The sequence below is a fragment of the Salvelinus sp. IW2-2015 genome, linkage group LG20, assembly GCF_002910315.2.
Source record: "Salvelinus sp. IW2-2015 linkage group LG20, ASM291031v2, whole genome shotgun sequence".
NCBI classification, from domain to species: domain Eukaryota; kingdom Metazoa; phylum Chordata; class Actinopteri; order Salmoniformes; family Salmonidae; genus Salvelinus; species Salvelinus sp. IW2-2015.
Genome location: NC_036860.1, coordinates 12,156,105 through 12,181,835, shown reverse-complemented (window position 1 = coordinate 12,181,835; position 25,731 = coordinate 12,156,105). Strand labels below are relative to the sequence as shown.

The window sequence follows — 25,731 nt, the reverse complement described above, 5'->3', positions numbered from 1 at the left end:
CGATTTTRTGAAAATGTGTCGCTAGAGGTGTCTGAATACTCGCTAAACAAGTTGGCAACACTGGTTCTTGGTAACAGATGAACGGATCATGACGAGAGGTGGAGAGTGAGTTGTGTATGTCCAATCAAGTTGATTTGAAATTGGTGTCATATTGGCTTAGATATATGATGGTAGGGAGATTTGAATTTAACAGTGAGCTTCAACCAATACCTATATAGACYAGACTATCATCATGTTTATAATACATTTMGMCAGTTACCTGTATATAAATAGGAAATACAATGATTCTTCTAACATATTGTCATATTAATAATAATGAATAATTCATCTTATTCGTAGTTGGAAATTGGGAACTATAGTTCTAGCTACCATCACGAGCCTCTGTAATAATCTGTATTATATGTGAACTGTAACGCTCATCGTTAGGAGAAACACAAAACCCCAACATAGAAAAACACACATAGACTGCCCACCCCAACTCACGCCCTGACCATACTAAATAAATACAAAACAAAGGAAATAAAGGTCAGAACGTGACATGAACAGAAAGGTTGGTAACAGTAGTCCGTGGGGAGATGGGAGAATGATTTATTATTGACTAGTTCACTGCCTCAGCTCACATACCTGAGAGTTGTATGTGTTTGAGGTCACAAGAGAATCTGATAAGTTATTCATATTGGTCTATTTCTTTGATTGGGTCAGGGCCCTATAGTTCCCCAGTGATACATCTGAATCCTCATGCTGGGATAGCACACACACACACACACATCCGCACACACACACTATCCTGGGTGTGAACATGAGCTCATGCTCATCAGATTGTGAATGTTATAAAATTCACTCATTGAATCATTCCAGTTAACTGATTAGTGTTGATGATGGTTGAAATGTATAATTAAAGGGCAATTCCGSCACTTTTCAACCTTGTGTTCATTATCAACAGCATCATACCAGTGTCTACATGGTGTCTTTCATTGATCTGTGGTTAAAAATGTAAACAATTATTCTCTGTGACATCACAGTTGTTAGGTGCCTCCTAAGAAGAGGTAGGCGCAGGAGTCAGGACCAGGAGAGCAAGGAATTCCAGTTGGCACAGTCGTTTATTATAAGTCCCAACCCACCAACAACAGGCGGGGAAAATCACYAAAAACACGGAGGAGAAACCTCTACTCCTAATACAGTACTAACYGTACAACGACTGTGAGGAAACAAAAATCCCTGTGGCGCAAACATGCACCCCTAACAGAGCTAACACAGCAAAATAATCCCGCACAAAGACTAGCAGGCAGCGGAGGTTAATAAACCCACCGAAATTAACTAATCAGACACGGGTGATAACAAAAACAGACAGACACAAACGAAAAGGAAAAATGGATCGGTGGCAGCTAGTAGGCTGGCGACGATGACCGCCCGAACAGGGAGAGGAGCCACCTTCGGTGGAAGTCGTGACAACAGGGTAGGATTAAAAGWAAGAAAAACAGATTTTGTGAGGACAGACGCTTGGAGACGAGAAGCAAGTACAAGGAGTGAACATTTAATTAATAAACAGACATGAAACAAGACATGACAGTGTCTGGACATAAAAGCATAACGACATCAATGCTGACAAGGGGATCAAACTGAGGACAGACAGATATAGAGGGAGCAATCAATACAACAAAGTGAAGGAGTTCAGGTGAGTCAAATGATGGCGATGCGTGTAATGATGATGACAGGTGTGCGTAATGATGGGCATAGAGGGGACGTGGGAAGCCGAGTGTTACATAGTACCCCCCTCTAGGGGCGCCACCCGGCGTCCCACCTGGGCGAGCCTGACGGGCCGGCTGAGGCATGATGCAGAATGGGAGCCTGCCAAACCCGCTGAGGCGTGGGAGCCTGATGAGCCGGCAGCCTGGCGCTCGAGGGGGAGCYGGAGCAGGCGTGACAGATTTTCTAAACCTGCAACTWGTTTCTAGCCAGAGGGATCGGTATTTTCTTGCTTTTCCACGTCACCTGAAACCCATAGTGTTTGAAAATCACTATCTTTAAAATGTTTTAACTTTTGATGTCATCGGGTAGAACTTTATATATTTCTCTACAAAACGTAGAAATGCACAGTTTTCACATATGTAGACGCTGGTATTGTAATGGAGATAATGAAAATGGCKATTTAAGGCCCCTACTTACACAACTAACCTATTTTTGTAAAGCTTAGGTCACTAGTCGCTGTGTGTTCTGTGTGTTCTGTGGTGTTGAGTCGTTTATAGCTTTGACTTGATTAATAATTGACAACAGTCCTCTCTGAGCTCCAGTGTCAATTACTCACACGTTCCGCTCTGCTCCTCGCCCAGTTTCCTGTGAATTAGAACATCCGCGTTGATACGGACAGGAGACTTTCGGGACTGTCACCTTATGTTTCACAACGTATAAGTAAATAGATTGAACGTTTCATAGGCAGCCAGTGGGAACACTTTGCGCGTCAGAATGTCTGGACAAAACAGCGACCAGTTGCATCGCTCTACTTTGGGCATATATGCGGTGAGTGAGATTGGTTTGAACTCTTGACAATTGTAGTGTAGCCCGAGATATAAGCTTCAACTGTAGGCCTAATCTYCAATGCACATTTGTTGTTTGTATATTCTGTTCAATTTGGCGCACTATACTTGTGAGCAGTACTGTATTCTATGGATAAATACAATATGACTTATGAACAGGGTGTATCTATACAGCTAACAGTCATAGATAAGCACCACGCCTTTCAATGTCTCACTGTGTGTGTGTGTCTCTGTCTGTGTGTGTGTGTGTGTGTGTGTGTGTGTGTATCTCTCTGTCTCTGTGTGTGTGTGTGTGTGTGTGTGTGTGTGTGTGTCAACAGAGCCTGATGGATCAGTTCAACCCAAGTCTACAGAAGCTAGTGTCTTTGGGAAACAGCTACATGCAGGCTTTCCAAGGTGAGAAAGAAAGGAAGTGAAACCGATGACCTTTGTGGGATTCATTTGAATACGATGAGTGCGTTGTGACAAAAGAGTCATTCTCAGCAGAGTCGTACATACAGTATATGACTCTGATTTATACTAGAGGTCCTTCTCAGAAATATACAATGCTTCCACATATCATCAATGAGAGATCATTTGTCGTGCCCATCCTTGCCGCCTCTCCTCCCTTCTACACAACAAACCTCCTGGAAATAAATACAAATTACTTTTCATTTTGTCAACAGAGTTCATAAGGTTTCCCTAGTAAAGTACAGCCATATCACTTGGGAATGTTTATTACGATGAACCTACAGGACATAATATGACCTACACATGTTTCTATTGGTTGAACTGCTGAATGTAAATGTGTCTGTCCAGTTTATGTTCTGTCTGCAGCAGTCCTTTTCCACTCCAAAGCAAGGAGATATGGAACATGTATATGTGATGGGCCCAGCTATTTGAATTAATTATAGATGAATCTGTCATATTAATCATATTAAACAACCTTTCTGCAATTTGCTGCTTTCAGATTCACGTGTTTGTTGTGCTTTTACTGGCGTGAGTCTAACTCTGGCATTTCAGCAAAGTGAATTATATCAACTGGATATGCAATTCAATTGCTTGTTTGTTTCTGTGTGTGTGTGTGTGTGTGTGTGTGTGTGTGTGTGTGTGTGTGTGTGTGTGTTTAGCCCTTGCTGTGACCAGTGAGGCTTACTTCAGCACCCTTGCTAAGATAGGGGAGCAGGCCTTCCACACCATGTCATCTCGCTCTATTGGTAAGAACCTCTTCATTCACTGTGTGCGCGTGCACGTGTGTGTGTGTGTGTCTGCCGTATGGTGTGTGTGTGTGTCAGGTCAGTTAAAGAGTATGAGAAAGATAGAGATGCAGGAACAAAGCTAGAGAAACACGAAGGACCAATGTACTGTATGGGTCCTATGTGCTGTTTATGGTTATTACCCCAATCAATGCAGTGTCCTTCACCGAACCACACAGAGCAAAGTTTACCTGACAGGCAGCACATTGGTACACTTCCTTTTACCATCCCAAAACCTCTGGAGCTTTCTTAGACGAGGATGTGTGTGTATGTGACAGAGGGTGGACACTGGGTTGGGTTGAATAGCAGTTGTGCTGTATGCGTGTGAGCTTTTTTGTTGTTGCCATACACAGTATGTCTGTTCCTGTTTCTATAGAGCAGAGTTATAGAGGGCATAGGTGCGTATTTCTATGTTAGAATTAAAATTAACTTTGCCCACATCAGTGTGACTGTAATGTTGATGCATTTTGAGATAACAAGACAACCTGTGCTTGAGTCTAACCATAACAACTGGTCCAGAGTCAGTCTTCCCATTTCCCTCATAATGCTAATAAGAGGTATAATGTAACCGGAGCCCTTGTTAGGGGGTGTTATCTGTACTATAGCAGTGGAATCAGGTGACAGACTGACAGGTAGTCTTCAGAGCCGTATGCATAATAGAGTAACAGGCTGTGGGTCCTGTTTAGTTCATTTAACCCAGCCTGAACCCAGCCACTCACAGACKCTCTGAGGCTAAAAGGCGTTACAGATGTAGAATCTTAATTTGATCACCCTGTTGCAGGAGAATTTTCCTGCAATGTAGGAAATGTAAAACATGTACTGTATTTGAGGTTTAAAAAGGCTTCTGAAGTTTGTAATTTTCACTTAGAAATTTCAGACATGATTTTACCTTACGGAAAATGTATCAACCCCTACAAAAAAGTCCATAAATTATACATAATAATTCACATTTCCTGTTGCTGCTGGGTTATTTTCCTGCTGTAGGAAACTCTCAAATTAAGATCTGACATCTGTATGTAAGGRTGACTATGGAAACCCACATAGCAAACGGACTCAGTGTAGTTGAGCATTCACTGATTGAACTTCTCCCACATTGTAAAACATTTCCTGTAAAACATACAGTAACTTACTGGCAGCAACGTGGCAGTAACGCCAAGTCAGCCCGTGCTCATGGTTCTCACAGGAGAAGTGGAATGATAGGCTACAATGACTTTGCTCATGATCATGCACAATTCAAGTGACAATTTTCTTTTTRGCGTGTGGTTTTTCATTATCTGGATAAACACTTGTGGTGTCAAATGCTATCATATCACGCAATTATACCATTTATAAAATGGTCAGATATATCTATTTAAAGCTCTATCATCTATCTATCTGTCTGTCTTCAGAAAGTATTCATACCTCTCGACTTATTCCACATTTTGTTTTGTTACAGCCTGAATTCAAAATTGATTAWATTTACAACGTTTTTATATATTTCGCAAATTTATTGAAAGTGAAATACAGAAATGTCTCATTTATGTAATTATTCACACCCRCGAGTCAATATTTTGTAGAAGCACTTTTAGCGGCAATTGCAGCTGTGAGTCTTTTTGGGTAAGTCTCTAAGCGCTTTGCACACCTGGATTGTACAATATTTGCCCAATATTCTTTTTAACATTCTTCAAACGGTCAAGTTAATTGTTGATAATTTGTAGACAGACATTTTTAAGTCTTGCCATAGATTGGTAAGTGGATTTAATTCAAAACTGTAACTAGGCCACTCAGGAACATTCAATGTTGTCTTGTTAAGCAACTCCAGTGTAAATTTGGCCTTGTGTTTTAGGTTATTGTCCTGCTGAAAGGTGAATTRGTCTCTGTGTCTGGTGGAAAGCAGACTGAACAAGGTTTTCCTCTAGGATTTTGCCTGTGCTTACAGTAGCTCTATTCCGTTTCTTTTCATTCTAAAGAAATCCCTAGTCCTTACTGATGACAAGCATACCCATAACATGATGCAGCCACCACCATGCTTGAATATATGAAGAGTGGTACTCAGGGATGTGTTGTGTTGGATTTGCCCCAAACATAATGCTTTGTAGTGACTGGGTTAATTGATACACCATCCAAAGCCTAATTAATAACTTCATCATGCTCAAAGGGATATTCAAGGTCTGCTTTTTATTTGTACATATCTACCATACCTTCCTGGTCTTTGTGGTTGAATCTGTGCTTTAAATTCACTACTGGAATTGAGGGACCTTACAGATATTTGTATGTGTAGGGTAAAGAGATGGGGTAGTCATTCAAAAATCATGTTAACTACTATTATTGAACAAGGAATGAGTCCATGCAACTTATTATGTGATTTGTTACTCCTGAATGTATTTAGGCTTCATATAAACAAAGGGYTTGAATACTTATTTACTCAAGACATCGCATCAATACATTTTTGCATTAATTTCAAAAAAGTTCATACAAACGAAATTCTACTTTGATATTATAGGGTATTGTGTGTAGATCAGTGACACAAAATCTTAATTTAACCCATTTTAACTTCAGGCTGTAACACAACAAAATTAGGAAAAAGTAAAGGGGTGTGAATGCTTTCTGAAGGCACTGTATAGGTAGGGGTAAAGTGACTAGCAGCAGCATCTGTGGTGAGTGAGAAAGTGTGTGTGTATATGTGAGTGTGTGTGCATGTTATGTGTGTGTGGGGGTATGTAGTGTGTGTATATGTGTGTTGGGGTGTCAGTGTAAGTATGTGTTGGGGGGGGGGGGGGGGGTGCATAGAGTCAGTGCGAGAGAGTAAGTGCAAAAAAGTTACTGTATACGGTATATGGGTCTTTCTAAAAAATAATTGACCAATGTGGGATAAAAATGTCTAAATTGATTGAAAACATTTTGTATGTTTTTTTATGAAGTTCAACATGTGTTCTTTAGAGGAATAACAGTGAATATTTGCAAATTGGCCCATAACTCTACCTATACAACAACATAGGCCTAGGACTATACATTCTTTAAGCAGGGTTCATACAGACATTGGCAAGTCTAATTCAAGGACTTTAAGGGACTTTTTCAAGCACTTCATTGTAATTTTCAAGGACCTGATGTTATACAATTGTATAATCTATGTAATTGTACATATAGGGCCTAATATAGAACCCCCATCCATGCAAAAAGTGTAAAAGAAAAATTACACTGTTACCACTTTAACAACATAATTTTTTTAGGCCTTGATATTCACATTATTATTACATTCTYAAATATGTGAGAATAACATGGACATTGCCTGACTAAAATATTATCMGTCTTCCCAGTCATGTGAAATCCATGGATTAAGTCCTAATTTATTCATTCATTTCATTGATTTCCTTATATGAACTGTAACTCAGTAAAATCTTTGAAATTGTTGCKTYTTGCGTTTGCATTTTTGTACAGTTTGGATTTATACATGGCGATTTTTCTGTAGCCATGTTGCCGACGTCSGCACACATAATAAAGCCATGAATAGGGACAACATCCCTAGCCATTTCCTCAAAGCATGCGCAGYKCAGCTGGCTGGTGTGTTTACGGACATATTCAATCMCTCCCTATCCCAGTATGTTGTCCACACATGCTTCAAGATGGCTACCGTTGTTCCTGTACCCAAYAAGGCAAAGATAACTGAACTAAATGACTACCGCCCTGTAGCACTCACTTCTGTCATCATGAAGTGCTTTGAGAGACTAGTGAAGGATCATTCCACCTTACCGGCCACCCTAGACCCACTTCAGTTTGGATACCGCCCCAACAGGTCCACAGACGACGCAATCGCCATCACACTGCACACCYCCCTATCCCATCTGGACAAAAGGAATACCTARGTAAGAATGATATTCATTGACTACAGCTCAGCATTCAACACCATAGTACKCTCCAAGCTCATCATCAAGCTMYAMGCCCTGGGTCTCAACCRCACCCTGTGCAATTGGGTCCTGGACTTTCTGACGGGCCGACCCCCAGTTGGTGAAGGTAGGAAACAACATCTCCACTTCGTTGACCCTCAACACTGGGGCCCCACAAGGGTACGTGCTCAGCCCCCACCTGTAGTCCCTGTTCACCCACGAGTGCGTGGCCATGCACACCTCCAACTCAATCATCAAGTTTGCAGACGACACAACAGCAGTGGGCTTGATTYCCAACAACGACGAGACAGCCRATAGTGAGGTGTCATGGAGGTGAGGGCACTCGGAGTGTGGTGTCATGAAAACAACCTCTCAACGTCAACAAAACAAAGGAGGTGATCGTGGACTTCAGGAAACAGCAGAGGCAGCACCCCCTATCCACATTGAAGGGACAGCAGTGGAGAAGTTGGAAAGTTTTAAGTTCCTCTGCGTACACATCACAGACAAACTGAAATGGTTCACTCACACAGACAGTGTGGTGAAGAAGGTGCAACAGCGCCTTGTCACCCAAAACTTTGACAAACTTTTACAGATGCACAATCGAGAGCATCCTGTCGGGCTGTATCACAGCCTGGTACGGCAACTGCACCGACCTCAACTGCAAGGCTCTCCAGYGGTGGTGCAGTCTGCACAATGCATCAGGGGGCAAACTACCTGTTCACACCCTACTATCCAGAAGGCGAGGTCAGAACAGGTGCATCAAAGCTGGGATCGAGAGACAAAAACAGCTTCTATCTGAAGGCCATCAGACTGCTAAACAGCAACCACTAAGTCAGAAAGACCCAATCACTGGCCACTTTAATAAATGGATGACTAGTCACTTTATACAATGCACTCTAAATAATGCCACTTTAATTATGTTTACATATCTTACATTACTCATATCACATGTATACTTTAACTGTATGTAGACGTCTTAATGCACTGAAATATATCACAGCTGCTAACTGGGACGGTCAGCGCGGCCTGTATGATTGCTTTCAGTGATGGAAACATATCAGGGTCTAACAGTTTATACACACAGGACATGTCAGAAGCGGCATCTTTCTTTTTACGAGAGGTAATGTTTAGCAAMAACTACTTCCTCTGGCTGGAGAGGAATATGACATGTTTGTCTTGTGTTGGTCTCCCCTCTCTAGGTTTTCCTGTGTTCTCTCTCTGTCCTGCCTGCTCTTCTCTCTCGCTCCCCTCTCTTCCTTGCTGTCCAAATATCTGCCTTCCTGGATCTCCTATATTATTACAGAGACGGCATAATATCAGTGCCGTAACAATATGGAGTATTCTGAACCAACGAACACACACAGAAGCAATATGCGTGCACACACACACACGCAATATGAAAAACACAATTTTTACACTGCTGCTACTCTCTGTTTATCATATATGCATAGCCACTTTAATCATATCTACATGTACATACTACCTCAATCAGCCTGACTAACCTGTGTCTGTATGTAGCCTCGCTACTTTCTATAGCCCCGCTACTGTATATAACCTGTCGTTTTACTGTTGTTTTGTTTCTTTACTTGCCTATTGTTCACCTAATACCTTTTTTGCACTATTGGTTAGAGCCTGTAAGTGAGCATTTCACTGTAAGGACTACACCTGTTGTATTCGGCGCACGTGACAAATAAACTTTGACTTGAAATAATGTTTACCTGAATTGAGCTAAAGGTAAAATCTGGGATAATTTCTTTTCCGTATTGATATTAGCAGTTCACTCAATCTTACCCTTCACAAGCAACAATACCTGTGTTCATTCTCTCTCTGTCACTTTAGCAACAAAATCGACATGCATTCAACCATGGGGCAAAACAAATAGGGTTGGTTTATACAGTTGACATGTAAGCTATATTTCGTCTCCAATGTTTATTGGAAACGAATACATTTGCACAATGACCACTTGTTGTCTCAAATACATTGTTACAGTTGTTGGTTAGCTAGCTAGCGACAATTTGCATTGACATGAAATCAGTCAAAATACCTCAAAACAAGACATGGTATCAATAACATGATGAAAAATGCTGAAATGAGTCACTTACGATTCCTCACATGGCAGTTTGTCATTCTTGCTAGCAATCTGGCAATCCAGAATCACAACAGGCTCACTTCTGCCCCATGGAAGCGCGCACATCGTTTTCGTGACATTATCAGCCAACCCATCTATGTAGCTAGATGCTAAATAAATGTATTGTAAACACACACACACAAAATRTATTAACTTACTCCTGCAAATACAACAACCGTCTCAGTCTGTGTTTGGTGAGCTGCATCTCTAGCCCTCTTTCTCAAGAATTTCCTATCTTCTATTAATTGGAAAAAATTGTTAATTCACCTATCGAGCTTTGTTTTTCACAGATACGGTAGCTAACTAATTGAGCTGACGTTACTGAAAGTAGCTAACGTTAGCCTTAAGTTAGCTAGCTAGCTTAGCAATTCTTTGCATATTTGAACAGTAGCGTTACTTGATTAGACAGTCATTGGTTAGTTAGTGATACTTGTGGGGTAGTGAACGGAGTTTTCAGTGTCTAGATAGCTAATCAATTACTGTCAAATGGTGTAAAGTACTTAAGTAAAAATACTTGAAAGTACTACTTAAGTAGTTTTTTGGGGGATCTGTACTTTACTTTACTATTTATATTCTTGGTCACCTCCCTGACCAAGGCCCTTCTCCCCTGATTGCTCAGTTTGGCCAGGCAGCCAGCTCTAGGAAGAGTCTGGGTGGTTCTAAACGTCTTCCTTTTAAGAATGATGGAGGCCACTGTGTTCTTGGGGACCTTCAATGCTGCAGACATTTTTTGGTATCCTTCCCCAGATCTGTGCCTCGACCCAATCCTGTCTTGGAACTTTAAGGACAATTCCTTGACCTCATGTCTTGGTTTTTGCTTTGTCATTGTGGGGTGTTGTGTGTAGATTGATGAGGAAAAAAACTTAAAATAAGGCTGTACCGTAACAAAATGCGAAAAAAGTCAAGGGTTCACGCCTTGTATGTTAATGAGCCAGCAATTCTTTTCCCTCCCACAATATTTTACCACAGCAATATTTTTTTTACAGCAAAAGAGCAATACAGTACTTTATTGTTGAATTGTACTGAAAAGCTGTTCAGCAATTGCTAATAGTGAAAATGTAATTCTATATTACAGCATACAAACTGATATTTGGTGTTTTATATCACTTGTACTTTGGGCCTTAACAAAGGCTTCGAAACTGACAGTGACTACAGGGCAAAAGAGACACGGTTGTTGAATTCGTTCATTTTCAGTAATTTGGTCTTCACCAAGTGAGTTAATAGGATAATGTTATCATTATAATGAAATTCTATGAAAATACATTAGATAGTTCTTATTTTGAGGCCTAGCTTTACCTTAATACAGTGGCCTGAAACACATGGTTTACAGGCCACACACATCAGGCCAGCAAGTAGGTTTTCAAAGATCCAGTAACTTTCCCCAAATGTCCTGATTAAAAATTAAAATAAATCTGGTTGAAGGATTTCCAGGAATCTTCCAATTGATATTTCTGGAAAACCTGGGAAATTTCACCTGCATTGCTTGCTGTTTGGGGTTTAAGGCTGGGTTTCTGTATAGCACTTTGTGACATCTGCTGATTTTAAAAAGGGCTTTATAAATACGATTGATTGATTACAATATGTCAGTTAAATTCGTACAGCATTCTCACTAATGGGTTCAACAAATACAGCCTCTTACAAGTCACACTTAAAATATGTTAATGAGTCAGAATGAGTTGTTACTCATTAATATGTTAATGAGTCACCATGCACCCACTGGTGTTAAAAAAAGTTTTTACGCTCCAAAAATGCAGTATGATACAGTATTTTGCATAACAGTGAATTACTGGCAGAAATTGACCAGTAAGTTACTGTACATTTTTGGGGCAAGGTTTGTATATTACTGTATTCTCTGGGGGTAGAACATTCTCACTCAACTAGAGCTTCTTACAAGGCATGTCTTAAAATATGTTAATGAGATTCTTTCCCCGCCCACAGCATTTTCCCACAATGCACCATCATATATTCTGTAAAACACATTTAAGGTATGTTTCTGTGCATTCTACAGTGTTTTACTGGCTTGTGCCATCAAACCCCTGCAACRTTTTACAGAATGCTGCAGTCCGCCTGGTATTTAACCTTCCCAAGTTCTCCCATGTCATCCCGCTCCTCCGCACACTCCACTGGCTTACAGTCGAAGCTCGCATCCACTACAAGACCATGGTGCTTGCCTACGGAGCAGGGAGAGGAACTGCCCCTTCCTATCTTCAGGCTATGCTCAAACCCTACACCCCAACCTGAGCAATCCATTCTGCCACCTCTGGTCTTTTGGCCTTCCCAACCCTACGGGTGGGCAGCTCCCACTCAGCCCAGTTCAAGCTCTTCTCTGTTCTGGCACCCCAACGGTGGAACCAGCTTCCCCCTGGATCTAGGACAGCAGAGTCCTTGGCCATCTTTCTACCTCTGACTTTTCTGATATCTATTTTATTGAGGAAAAATGTACTTGCTATGCCTGTGATATGTGGTTGACCCACCTAGCTGTTTTAGGATGAATGCACTAACTGTAAGTCGCTCTGGATAAGAGCATCTGCTAAAGGACAAAAATGTGTAATGTAAATGTAAAATGACAGAAAACTCTTACACCGTGCTTTAAAACACGTTTACGATATTTTACTGTGAATTCTACCGTGTTTTTACTGTTGAAATTACAGAAGCGTCTTACAGTGTAGTCAGAGAGATGTGCCTTGGGATGTTGTTAAAGATTATAAAAGCAGGCTCTCATTCAGTGTGTGTGTGTATGGGGGGTGGCGGGGAAGGAGTGTATGTGTGTTTTGACACGGTGTCTCTCTTTCTGGGATGTGTGTGTGTGTGTCTTAATGTCTGCCTATGATAATACTTTCTCATTGTGTCTCACAGGAGATGTTCTGATTCAGATTTCAGAGAACCAGAAGCGTCTCACCACTGAACTGGAAGGAATAGTAGGTTACTTTACACTCCTCATCAAACAGTAGAACAGTGGCACTGCACTAGTTCTTTTACCGTATTAGAATTCAAAATGAAGAATTGCGAGTGTATTGCAATTGTACCTGGGGTTGTAGTTATACACCTGTCAAAACAACTCACAACTAAGCAACCCACTTATTAATATGTCGTACTGTATATTTTACTAGATGGTGTAACAACACAGTTGATTCTATAATCGGACAATTTGAGATGTGATTGTTTGGCTTCCCAGTGGTGTTTCAACTACTGCGATCATCATAACCATTCTCTGTGTTGCTCAAGTTCCGCTGGTTCCACACTGAGGTGCTACAGGAGATGAACAACAATGTCAAACTGGATAAGGACTACATAGCAGTGAGTAGCCACTCTCCTTCACATACCCCTTTCACATACTGTAGCCCCTTGTGTTGACAGTACAGAAGTAGTGTAGTAAAGATCATGGACTGGCACACAGACAGAATCCGAATGTACAGAAGTAGTACAGATGTAGTGGGCAGTGCTCCAAGTTTGATGCTTTGTGTGAGGATCAAACAAAGTGTTATTTACTCCTGGACCATTCCTGTTTAATCCTTACTGATACTTTTACATGAAGACTATGGTGGTGTTATTATGTATACACTGAGTGTACAAAACATTAGGAACACCTTCCTATAATTCAATTGTACCCCCTTTAGCCCTCAGAACAGACTCAATTTGTTGGGGCATGGACTACAAGGTGTTGAAAGAATTCCACAGGGATGCTGGCCCATGTTGACTCCAATGCTTCCCACAGATGTCCTTTGGGTGGTGGACCATTCTTGATACGGGAAACTGTTGAGCGTGAAAAACCCAGCAGCGTTGCAGTTATTGACACACTCAAACTGGTGCGTCTGGCAAGGGCACTTAAATGGCTACAAAATCCAGCTCTCAACTGTTTAAAGGCTTAAAAATCCTTCTTTAACCTTTCTGCTCCCCTTCATCAACTCTGATTGAAGTGTATTTAACAGGTGAGATCAATAAGGGATCATAGCTTTCACCTGGATTCACCTGATCAGTCTATGTCATGGAAAGAGCAGGTGTTCCTAATGTTTTGTACACTCAGTGTAAATGTATCTGGCATTGATGTAATGCGTCCTCCAGGGCAGCAGGAGGCGATATGAGATGGAGGTACAGAGCCAGGCCATATCTTTGGAGAGGCAGCAGAGGAGAGGGGCTCACCAGGTCAATCCACTCTGTGTGTGTGTGTGTGTGTGTGTGTGTGTGTGTGTGTGTGTGTGTGTGTGTGTGTGTGTGTGTGTGTGTGTGTGTGTGTGTGTGAGAGAGGAGGTTGGTTGCACCTTAATTGGGGAGGACGGGCTCATGGTAATGGCTTGAGCGTAACAGGCGGAATGGTATCAAACACATGGTTTCCATGTGTTGGATGCCATTCCATTTGCTCAGTTCCGGCCATTATTATGAGCTGTCCTCCCTTCAACAGCCTCCACTGGTGTGTGTGTCAGATAACGAGTATGAGTAAAATAAATAAAAAAGATTAAGGGTGCACCAGGGAGAACGCTATTACATTTCTGTAAAGTATTTACACAGTGCGTGTCTGTGTCAGAGGAAGTTCTATATTTACACAGTGCGTGTCTGTGTCAGAGGAAGTTCTATATTTACACATTGCATGTGTGCTCACAGGATGAGTACATTCACTTCCTGAGGGAGAGTCAGCGCGAGGCTCTGATGGAGGAAGAAAGGCGATACCGTTTCCTGGCTGAGAAACACTGTGGTCTCACTCAGTCCATCATCTACCTCATGAACAAGGTAGTGTAGCTTAGTTCATTGTACTACAGTCTCATTTAATCATACACACTCAATAATATATGCCATTTAGCAGAACCTTTTATCCAAACCGACTTACAGTCAGGGATGCATACATTTTACATATGGATGGTCCCGGGAAGCAAACCCACTATCCTGGCATTGCAAGTGCCATGCTCTACCAACTGAGCTACAGAGGACCACCCTCTCCAAWATTGTCATAAACCACATTCATCATAGAAAGAACCGTGGCCGGTTTGCAATATGACAACCTGCTCCTGGCCTTTTCCTTTTCCAAATCTCCAATTTGTGGATTTGAAGGGAATGAATAAGTAGAGGCTCCACCTAGTGTGTTGCTTTCTGTTTTTATTTTTTGAYAGAGAGAGTGGTAAGCAAGAGAGAAGAGAGTGAGTTTCCTGACTAGATTAAAGCCAATGAATAAACAAGGTGAATGAAAGTAATGTAATGTGTGTGTTTTCGATGGGCCAGACAGGGGCAGGGGGAGGCCTACAGCAGATTGCTGATGGATGGAGAGACCAGGTCAACGCCACCAGACAACCTGGATCCCGGAACCCCTCTCGCCTGGACCAGGACAACACATCCAGAATGAGGGAGGAGGACAGGGGGAGCCAATGGTCWGGCAAAGAGGAGCAGCCTCTGGGAAGAGTGCCCTCCAGAGGTGGGGGCATGATATACTGTATATCTACACTACAGTATACCAAACCTATAGTGTTAGAGTACTCATCTTTGTGCCCGGTTGACTACTTTGGTGGAAGCCATCAATGGCAATGTCCATGCTAAAACAGGTTACGTCCATCTGGATAAATATTATGTACATGCCATACCCATGGTGTTCAGGTGTCTTTCCTCTCCTATGACCTGCCTTTCTGGCCCTCTGATGTTCACACATCCTCTCCTCTCTCCTTCCTCCCCTCTCACCCTTCACCCCCCCCACACACTTTCACCTCCCCCAGGCCCATCACCCCAGAACACCCGTTCCCGCTCCAGCTCATTTGGCGAGTCCCTAGGTCTGGGTGGAGGTGGAGGAGGGAGACCTATGAGAGCTCTGGTATCCCACCCCGCTAACTCCAACAGCCCCACCCTGCTGCCCTTCTCCCGGGGGGAGGTGGTGAGCGTGCTGGTGCAGGAGCCCCGTAACGGCTGGCTCTACGGCCGGGCAGAGAGCAGCTCACGGTGAGGGAGAGGGAGGGAGAGAGAGATGCTCCTGCCTTTGAGGCAGAGCTGGCCTCACAGAACAACATTGTATAAGGAAAACGTAAATCCGTTCAAGAGATACTCCACTTGATACTGTAGTCTTTGGGATATGAACCAGAAAATGTAAAATACCATTTTAATATATATATTTTTTAGCCTACTTGCTTATGACATGTGCTGAATGCTAGCATGCCATAGCTCTCTGTCCTTCATAGAAACTCATAGAAATGTATCTCTTCTCTGCTTCCACCCACAGTCAGGGCTGGTTCCCAGCTGCCTATGTGGGGACACTGGAGGAGGCCCTTAGATCAACTGGCTCCAGGTGATCCACTAGCTCCACTGTCTCTTAAAGGGACAGTTCACTCAAATTTCCCCTCAAGGGAAATTATATTTTGTTTATAAATTCCCTTGAGGGGAAATTTGTGTGAACTGTCCCTTTAAGAGATAGTTGCAAATGAGTTGCTGATGCTAATGCTGTTTTGACTTTTGGTGACCTTTGACCCTTCAGTAGCTCCACCCTTAGGAGCGCCCACAGTATGGACAACCTGCTGGACCAATCGGGAGGCAGCAGCCACGGTCGACCCCCGCCCCCGCCGCCGCCTCCATCCAATAGACAGACAGAGATGCGTCCAATCACACCCAGCATGGAGAGAAGGGCGGAGTCTCACTCCGACAATAAGGTAATGCTGCCTGGGTGAATGATCACTGAGGATCGATGTTGGCCATGAGGTTCTTAAAGTCTAGTGTTTACACTGTTTACTCTATGGTGAGCCTGCTGAACGACACTAACGTGGTGTTTCTAATAAATCAATGTTGGTTTGTTATTGTTAACATGATAGTCTGAGGAAAGTCTCTGAGTGAAAGTCATTCCTATTCAAGTTTTTGGTGAGGCATAACAAGTAATGAAAAGCTAGCTATAGTAAAAGCTAGTTAGAATGGAGTTAAAGCGGAAAAGGTTTCATGAAAATTTGTATTTAAAATCTGCTGCATGTTTGTCCTCCGGCCAGCAGGGGCACTGTGGCAATGTGCTGTTCTCTATGACGCCACAGCCCTCCTTCTGGTGGATGCAGGGGGGAAGCTCCAGATGCTGACAGTGTAGGGGGGTGAGGAGTGTGTGAGTGTGTGAGTGTGTGTGTGTCTGTTTGTGTGTGTGTTTGCATGGTGTTGGATCTTTGCATGGTGTGGATTGCACAGTCTCTTATACACATCTAGATGTGTATAAGAGACAGGTGTTGGATCTTTGCATGGTGTGGATTGCACACCCATAGATGCTCTGCCCCCTCCCTGGGTTACAGCTCTATATGTTAACATGTTTGTATGGGTTGGAATAGACACCTTTTAAAGTTGTGTTCTTTCCTCCCCCTGCAGAGAGGAGAGCGCCATGGTGGACCTGGGCCAAACCTCTTCCCAAAGTAAGGAACAGCCATTGCAGTTCTCATCAGTCCTATTTGTGTTTATTCATTACTAAGAAGTGATATCTAGAGAGATCGTTCAAGATTGACGTCGAAATTGGATGTTTATCCATGTCCCGAGGGAAATGCCATCAAAACCGGCAACTAGGGGCAACAGTGAACGCTATTACCATCAAGTAGGCTTGGGTTTTGCTAGGGCGTGGTGCCTGGGTGTAATCCCATGATTCTGGGTCAGAAGGTTGTGTGTTCGATCCCAGTTGTGGACTGTTTTTTTTATACAGAGTACCTTCGGAAAGTATTCAGACCCCTTAACTTTTTCCACATTTTGTTAGGTTATAGCCTTATTCTAAAATTTATGATTTTTCCCCCCCCTCATCAATCTACACACAATACCCCATAATGAAAAAGCAAAAACAGTTTAAAATATTTTTTTGCTCATTCATAAAAAAAAAAATGTTACGGGAAAATTAAACTTACATAAGTATTCAGACCCTTTACTCAGTACTTTGTTGAAGCACCTTTGGCAGCGATTACAGCCTTGAATCTGCTTTGGTATGATTCTACAAGCTTGGCACATCTGTATTTGGGGAGTTTCTCCCATTCTTCTCTGCAGAATCCTCTTAAGCTCTGTCAGGTTGGATGGGGATTGTTGCTGCACAGCTATTTTCAGGTCTCTCCAGAGATGTTCGATCAGGTTTAAGTCCGGGCTCTGGCTGGGCCACTCAAGGACATTTAGAGACTTGTCCCGAAACCACTCCTGCGTTGACTTGGCTGTGTGCTTAGGGTCGTTGTTCTGTTGGAAGGTGAATCTTCGCCCCAGTCTGAGGTCCTGAGTGCTCTGGAGCAGGTTTTCATCAAGGATCTCTTTGTACTTTGCTCCATTCATCTTTCATTCGATCCTGACTACTCTCCCAGTCCCTGCTGCTGAAAAACATCCCCACAGCATGATTCTGCCACCACCATGCTTCACCGTAGGGATGATGCCAGGATCCCTCCAGACGTGACACTTGGCATTCAGGCCAAAAAGTTCAATCCTGGTTTCATCAGACCAGAAAATCTTGTTCCTCATGGTCTGAGAGTCTTTAGGTGCCTTTTGGCAAATTGCAAGCGGGCTGTCATGTGCCTTTTACTGAGGAGTGGTTTCCGTCTGGCCACTCTACCATAAATGCCTGATTGATGGAATGCTGCAGAGATGGTTGTCCTTCTGTAAGGTTCTCCCATCTCCACAGAAGAACTCTAGAGCTCTGTCAGAGTGACCATCGGGTTCTTGGTCACCTCCCTGACCAAGGCCCTTCTCCCCCGATTGCTCAGTTTGGCCGGGCGGCCAGCTCTAGGAAGAGTCTTGGGGGTTCCAAACTTCTTCGATTTAAGAATGATGGAGGCCACTGTGTTCTTGGGGACCTCAATGCTGCAGAAATGTTTTGGTACCCTTCCCTAGATCTGTGCCTCGACCCAATCCTGTCTCGGCTCTCTAAGGACAATTCGTTTGAACTCATGGCTTGGTTTTTGCTCTGACATGCACTGTCAACTGTGGGACCTTATTTAAACAGGTGTGTGCCTTTCCAAGTCATGTCCAATCAATTGAATTTACCACAGGGGGACTCCAATCAAGTTGTAGAAACATCTCAAGGATAATCAATGGAAAAAGGATGCACCTGAGCTCAATTTCATGTCTTATAGCAAAGGGTCTGAATACTTATGTAAATAAGGTATAAATGTTTTWTTTTTTTTATACATTTGCAAACATTTCTTAAAACCTGTTTTCACTTTGTCATTATGGGCTATTGTGTGTAGATTGCTGAGTATTTTTTTATTTAWTTAATCKATTTTAGAGTATGGATTAACGTAATGTAACAAAATGTGGAAATAGCCAAGGGGTRTGAATACTTTKCGAAGGCACTGTATATAACCTATCCAAAACCTTAACCCTTAKCTTAAAGCAGCAATCAGCAGTAGAAACAATAACAAAGCGGACTCCCTGCCACTGGTTCGGTAAAAAGCTGAGGGATGGGGCTGGAGAAATGCAATCACTCTCGAATTCATAGACAGGCTATGGATGCAAAGYCTGACCATCCACGATATCAAAATTAGAGTTTTAACCATGTTAACATTTTCTTTGTTTACAAACGTTGAGCAAAACAAGCTGATATTTTAAGTTCTACTGGGGTACGACAGTTGAACTAAGCTTCTGAGGCATTTCTAAGTTATATTCTTCAAGAATCAATGGGTACATATCATGAATGTATACGTCCAAAAATGGATGTAGCAATTGCTGATTGCCGCTTTAACCATTCAGAATGAGTGCCTAAACTTAATGTTTTAACCCTYTCCCAAACCTTAACCCTTACCTTAACCTTTGGAATGAGTGGCTAAACGCATCCCTTAACTTTGAAATTTGACGTTTGGAGAAATGGAACGATACAGAGCAGCAGGAGCCAACCCGGGGTGTCAAAAACATTTGGAGCAACTTCAAAATTTGACATTTTGGAGAACGTGGAAAAATGTCTAATTCTGCAGTGAGACTGTGAGAGCTTGTTGGGGATATTGTAATCTGCGTACACATTCAAATGTCTCTCAGCCTATCACACAATGTTATGCAAATGAGTTGCTGTATGTGATGATGCTGGGCCATGCTGGGTCACTTAGTTTTGGAGAGGTGCCGGTGTGCGTTGGGTTAGTGCTGCTGTACACTCTGTTCYTCCAAATAAACGASAACTTGATTATTTCATGGGAAATCCTCATTCTGGACTGTTTATGCTGGTTAACAAACTACGRGTGAGTTTCGGTTTTCTTTCAGGCTCGTTAAAACATAATGCGTGAGCTYACATATCTCTGTTCTCTCACTGTCTTTGTTGTATAGGGGCACCAACCCTTTCGCCACTGTCAAACTGAAGCCCACGTCCACCGATGACAGATCTGCGCCACGGCTCCGTCGGTGAAGAGGTCACGCCCTTGGGAGGTATTGGGCGCGTTCCAGTTCGACTACATTTCAGTCATTGCATTGCATCAACAAATGGTTTCATTCCACGTTATCGACTGTGCAGTCGACTGCTATATCATATGATTCACTGATATGTTAAATACATACCTATCCAGGCGTTGTGAGATCTGGCAGGTGTCTGAAATGTAGTCATGCAAATGCAGTAGGAGTTTTAGGGTTGATGCCCTAATCTGCCCCAAATCTTCCCAAACTGTTGAAAACTGTCTTAAAACTGCCCCAAATCTTCCCAAACTGTTGAAAACTGTCTTAAAACTGCCCCACACTTTCTCTAAGCAGCCCCTAATACCAATATTGTACAGTTGGTTATTTAAAAATATGATGGACTTTATCGGATGACTACAGTGATAAAGGAAGTTCGGCGGGCAATGTAAGATGCCAGAAACCCTAACAGATGCTTGGTGCACTGATTGACCTGGCAAGTGCATTAATACTTTTTATTTAATTAGTGAGACAAATCTTTGAGGGCGCTCATTTATGCACTTTTCTTCAGAATCAGGAATATTTTCTGACTTCATATACAGTTGAAGTCGGAAGTTTACATACACTTATGTTGGAGTTATTAAAACTTATTTTTCAACCACTCCACAAATGTCTTGTTTACTTTTTCCAACAATTGTTTACAGACAGATTATTTCACTTATAATTCCCTATATCATAATTCCAGTGGGTCAGAAGTTTACATACACTAAATTGACTGTGTCTTTAAACAGCTTGGAACATTACAGAAAATGATGTCATGGCTTTAGAAGCTTCTGATAGGCTAATTGACATCATTTGAGTCAATTGGAGGTGTACCTGTGAATGTATTTCAAGGCCTACCTTCAAACTCAGTGCCTCTTTGCTTGACATCATGGAAAAATCTAAAGAAATCAGCCAAGACCTCAGAAAAAAAATATAGACCTCCACATGTCTGGTTAATCCTTGGGAGCAATTTCCAAATGCCTGAAGGTATCACGTTCATCTGTACAAACAATAGTACGCAAGTATAAACACCATGGGACCACGCAGCCGTCATACCGCTCAGGAGGGAGACTCGTTATGTCTCCTAGAGATGAACGTACTCTGGTGCGAAAAGTGCAAATCAATCCCAGAACAACAGCAAAGGACCTTGTGAAGATGCTGGAGGAAACAGGTACAAAAGTATCTATATCCACAGTAAAACGAGTCCTATATCGACATAACCTGAAAGGCCGCTCAGCAAGGAAGAAGCCACTGCTCCAAAACCGCCATAAAAAAGACAGACTACGGTTTGCAACTGCACATGCACTGCACATCCTCTGGTCTGATGAAACAAAAATAGAACTGTTTGGCCATAATGGCCATCGTTATGTTTGGAGGAAAAGGGGGGAGGTTTGCAAGCCGAAGAACACCATCCCAACCGTGAAGCACGGGGGTGGCAGCATCATGTTGTGGGGGTGCTTTTCTGCAGGAGGGACTGGTGCACTTCCCAAAATAGATGGCATCATGAGGTAGGAAAATTATGTGGATATATTGAAGCAACATCTCAAGACATCAGTCAGAAAGTTAAAGCTTGGTCGCAAATGGACAATGACCCCAAGCATACTTCCAAAGTTGTGGCAAAATGGCTTAAGGACAACAAAGTCAAGGTATTGGAGTGGCCATCACAAAGCCCTGACCTCATGCATATAGAAAATGTGTGGGCATAACTGAAAAAGCGTGTGTGCGAGCAAGGAGGCCTACAAACCTGATTCCGTTACTCCAGCTCTGTCAGGAGGAATGGACCAAAATTCACCCAAGTTATTATGGGAAGCTTGTGGAAGGCTACCAAAAACGTTTTTCCCAAGTTAAACGATTTAAAGGCAATGCTACCAAGTACTAATTGAGTGTATGTAAACTTCTGACCCACTGGGAATGTGATGAAAGAAATTAAAGCTGAAATCCTTCTCTCTACTATTATTTTGACATTTCACATTCTTAAAATAAAGTGGTGATCCTAACTGACCTAAAACGGGGAATTTTTGCTAGATTAAATGTCAGGAATTGTGAAAAACTGAGTTTAAATGTATTTGGCTAAGGTGTATGTAAACTTCCGACTTCAACTGTACATGTCAGGTACAGGAAATATTGTGGTAGAAGTAGTTGTTTTTATCAAAGCCTTTTGAATTYTTTTCTTCAAGTAGCACTTTTGTTTAGTTTTGCTTGTACAGTAACAATATGCCAATTTAAACCAATACTTCACTTTGATGCTAAACTACAGTGAACCACAGTGAGCTAATCTTTCTCTTAGGAATGCAATGCAGGTAGATTTTTATGACAAGTGAATTTTAGCGCTTAACTTAACAATGCAGTTTTGTGCAGTAATTTTWGTAAATGTACTATGAGATTTGTACTAATGTACTATGACAACCAATTAACCGACGTCGGTTCATTTATTTGAATTCCATTTAGTTCTTTTTTTTTGTGAGCCCAACGCGCCGTTTCTGTAGAGAGAAATCCAATAATTCACGGTCAAAATCAGGTCAAGAACTATGTGGGACGCTTGACTGTAGCATTAAGCCAATAATTAAACCTAATTCAGCACAGAAATGTGGTAATTAACTACAATGACCACAATCCATTGCGCCTGTACTTCCCGGCTTGGATGTTAGATTAGATACACACAGACCAAATAGACCGCATGAAAGGAATGTACAGAACACAACGATGAGAGGGACAGAGACCATTTGTGAAAGTATGCCTTACCTTCTTTGAAGAGTTAGTAAAATTATTTTTTAACAGACTGCTCTGCAACATTATTAGACAGGTTAGCCTAGCTAAACAGGATGACTAAAGACAGTACGGTACTTGAAGCACAGAAATACTGTAACGTTAGATGGTCGGGATGGCTGGCTGCTACTACTTGAGCAGAGATGAGATGAAGGAATGAATAATTATAAAGACATCAGATAAAAATGAAGTAATGTACACAACTGAAATATATGTTATCATTATAATAGTAATTTTCTATTTTTCAATTGATGTCTACCCAATGTGGACCTGACAGAGACAATGGAATATTTGAAATGTTTTGACAATATTTTTGGTTTGTAATTTCCATTAAAAAGCTTTAAAATCATTAAAATTGTTTTATTTCATAATGCATTTAATGTGTACCCCATCCCTGCAGTCAAAGGACCAAATTGCCCTCTAGTGGCCTCATTGGTGGAATGTTATTAATAGTTTTCATAATTTCACAATTAATTAACATCCTTTTTAAAAAGCTGCTGAAAATCTATGTCAAACAATTTTGCTGTATTTCTGTCCTCTGTGATGTAATATTGGGAAGCAAACTCAAAATTGAATACATTTCAACTCTATATCTGACATGGTACAGGTGTCTTATTTTTTTAAGCCCATAAACATGTGAATGAGGGGTATACTTTTCTTTCAAAGTAGATATCTCTAACCAACACTCTGTGATTTAGCCCACTGCAGTAAAAGGCTAAATATATTATTGAAACCGAAATCGAAAACCGTGATTACTTTTTTGTAATCAAACCGAAACGGAACTGACCTCAAAAAGCACTAATCGCTCAGCAATACCAATCGGAGAAGAGAAGGAGACAAACAGAGGAAGCATTCAGAGTGAGTCAGCTGTTCTTGATGCATTTTTTTATTTATTTTAGTTTGTTCGTTCACAGCTTCATCTTTTGGTGTGTTTTTACAACAGCTCATTACCGAAGGAGAGAGGGGAGGAAAGGAAAGGAGCAGTGCCAGAAAGTTGAAATAGAGATAGAAAGAGACAGAAACAAGGGACAGATAAAGATAAAGAGTGGGGGAAGAGGGACAGAGTAAAAGGGGGGTGAAGTAAAATGACTTTCTCTCATTTTGAAATATCTACATTATTATTTTAACTTGAGGTTATTGGCCTTCCAGGCGGTCTGATAACTATACATAAACAGAAACACATACGTTTTGTATAAAAAGGAAAAAATAAATAGGTTGTGGGTGGGAGTGGTGGAGAGGGGTAGTTAGCGGGGTGGGGGGCGGGAGCCACGACCCCATTCCTCCAGTGCAGTAGTAGTAGTAGTAGTGCGCTTGAGTGGGAGAGAGCTGGGTGTCAGTGAGGGCAGGTGGGGGGGGGGGATGCTGCAGACTGGGAGAGGGGGAATATCGGGGCCGGGTGGTGGAGCGCTAGTCGGTTTAGGGATGTGTCTATTACTCGTGCACCAGGGCAACGAACTCTGAAAGAGAACAAGGAGAGACAAGAGGTTAGAGCACACTCTGGAGTCTGTGGAAAATCGGATGACACTATGATGACACATATGTGTCCGTCGGTCAGAGAAATAGTTTACTTACCGTCGATGCCGATCATGCCGTCTCCGTCCTTGTCGGCTTCGTTTAAGAACGCTTTGGTTTCTTTGTCGGTCAGGTCCCTGCCGTCTGAGGCAAATCCCTTCAGTACGAACCTATGGACAACAGCAGGATGGCGGAGAGGCTTGAATAGAGACAGTACAACAACTAGGAATGCTCTGGTGCCTAAACAGTTAAACGTGAGTGTTTGTTTGTGGATATGGGATGTGGATGCATGTCCGCGTGGTCACTGGAGAGTCACCACGCACTGTATATTTTTTAATAATGAAGGAGTGTGTACTTAGTCAAAGTGTCGGTGTGTGTGTGTCTCTGTCTTTGTCTTTCTGGTTGTGTGTGTCTCTTACTTGAGCTCCTCCTCCTCTATGAATCCGCTGGCATCAGCGTCCAGCACCAGGAAGGCTTTCTTCACATCCTCAGCTGACTTGGCCTTCAGACCCACCATCTCAAAGAACTTCTTATGGTCAAACGAGTCAGCCGCTGCACGGCATAATACACACACAGTTTAGTGAACACACACGCATGTGCGCGCACACACACACACACACACACACAGAGTACAGACACAAATGGAGGCAGGCACACACATACATATGCACACACGCGACAGGCACGCATGCACGCAGACAGAACGCATGGCAAGCGGTACCGGAGTGCCAAGTCTAGGACAAAAAGGCTTCTCAACAGTTTTTACCCCCAAGCCACAAGACTCCTGAACAGGTAATCAAATGGCTACCCGGACTATTTGCATTGTGTGCCCCCCCCCCCCCCCCCAAACCCTCTTCTTACGCTGCTGCTACTCTCTGTTTATCATATATGCATAGTCACTTTAACTATACATTCATGTACATACTACCTCAATTGGGCCGACCAACCAGTGCTCCCACACATTGGCTAACCGGACTATCTGCATTGTGTCCCGCCACCTACCACCCGCCAACCCCTCTTTTACGCTACTGCTACTCTCTGTTTATCATATATGCATAGTCACTTAAACCATATCTACATGTACAAACTACCTCAATCAGCCTGACTAACCGGTGTCTGTATGTAGCCTCGCTACTTTTATAGCCTCGCTACAATATATAGCCTGTCTTTTTACTGTTGTTTTATTTCTTTACTTGCCTATTGTTCACCTAATACCTATTTTGCACTATTGGTTAGAGCCTGTAGTAAMCATTTCACTGTAAGGACCACCTGTTGTATTCAGCGCACGTGACAAATAAACTTTGATTTGATTTGAGACAGGCACGCACTCACGGATGCTTGCACACGCACACACTCACACAAAATACAAAAAACAGCATGGG

At 42.3% G+C, this 25,731-nt stretch overlaps 2 protein-coding genes across 5 annotated transcripts in view; one reads left to right on the top strand and one right to left on the bottom strand.

The window, feature by feature from the left end:
- Positions 1-1,709: 1,709 nt before the first annotated feature.
- Positions 1,710-23,433, top strand: LOC111980250 (BAR/IMD domain-containing adapter protein 2-like 2). Of its 3 annotated transcripts, none has more exons than XM_024010941.2 (13): positions 1,710-2,517; positions 2,855-2,930; positions 3,644-3,730; positions 12,617-12,678; positions 12,986-13,057; positions 13,823-13,903; positions 14,360-14,485; positions 14,972-15,161; positions 15,457-15,676; positions 15,954-16,019; positions 16,221-16,377; positions 17,066-17,109; positions 19,970-23,433. In XM_024010941.2, the coding sequence occupies exons 1-13, from the start codon at positions 2,464-2,466 to the stop codon at positions 20,046-20,048; spliced, it is 1,314 nt and encodes a 437-aa protein (XP_023866709.1). In that variant the 5' UTR covers positions 1,710-2,463; the 3' UTR covers positions 20,049-23,433. The 3 variants fall into 3 exon arrangements, with proteins under 3 accessions (XP_023866709.1, XP_023866708.1, XP_023866707.1); XM_024010940.2 differs by having other exon boundaries at positions 1,711-2,517; positions 16,209-16,377; XM_024010939.2 differs by having other exon boundaries at positions 1,711-2,517; positions 16,206-16,377.
- A 274-nt stretch (positions 23,434-23,707) lies between these two features.
- LOC111981097 (parvalbumin-7) overlaps positions 23,708-25,731 on the bottom strand; it is a 50,688-nt gene continuing 48,664 nt past the window's right edge. For both annotated transcript variants that reach the window (XM_024012244.3, XM_024012243.2), the window contains exons 3-5: positions 24,769-24,901; positions 24,410-24,519; positions 23,708-24,294 (exon numbers count right to left, since the gene is read on the bottom strand). In XM_024012244.3, the coding sequence (XP_023868012.1) occupies positions 24,269-24,294; positions 24,410-24,519; positions 24,769-24,901 (269 nt within the window). In that variant the 3' untranslated portion in view covers positions 23,708-24,268. The remainder of the gene's footprint in view (positions 24,295-24,409; positions 24,520-24,768; positions 24,902-25,731) is intronic.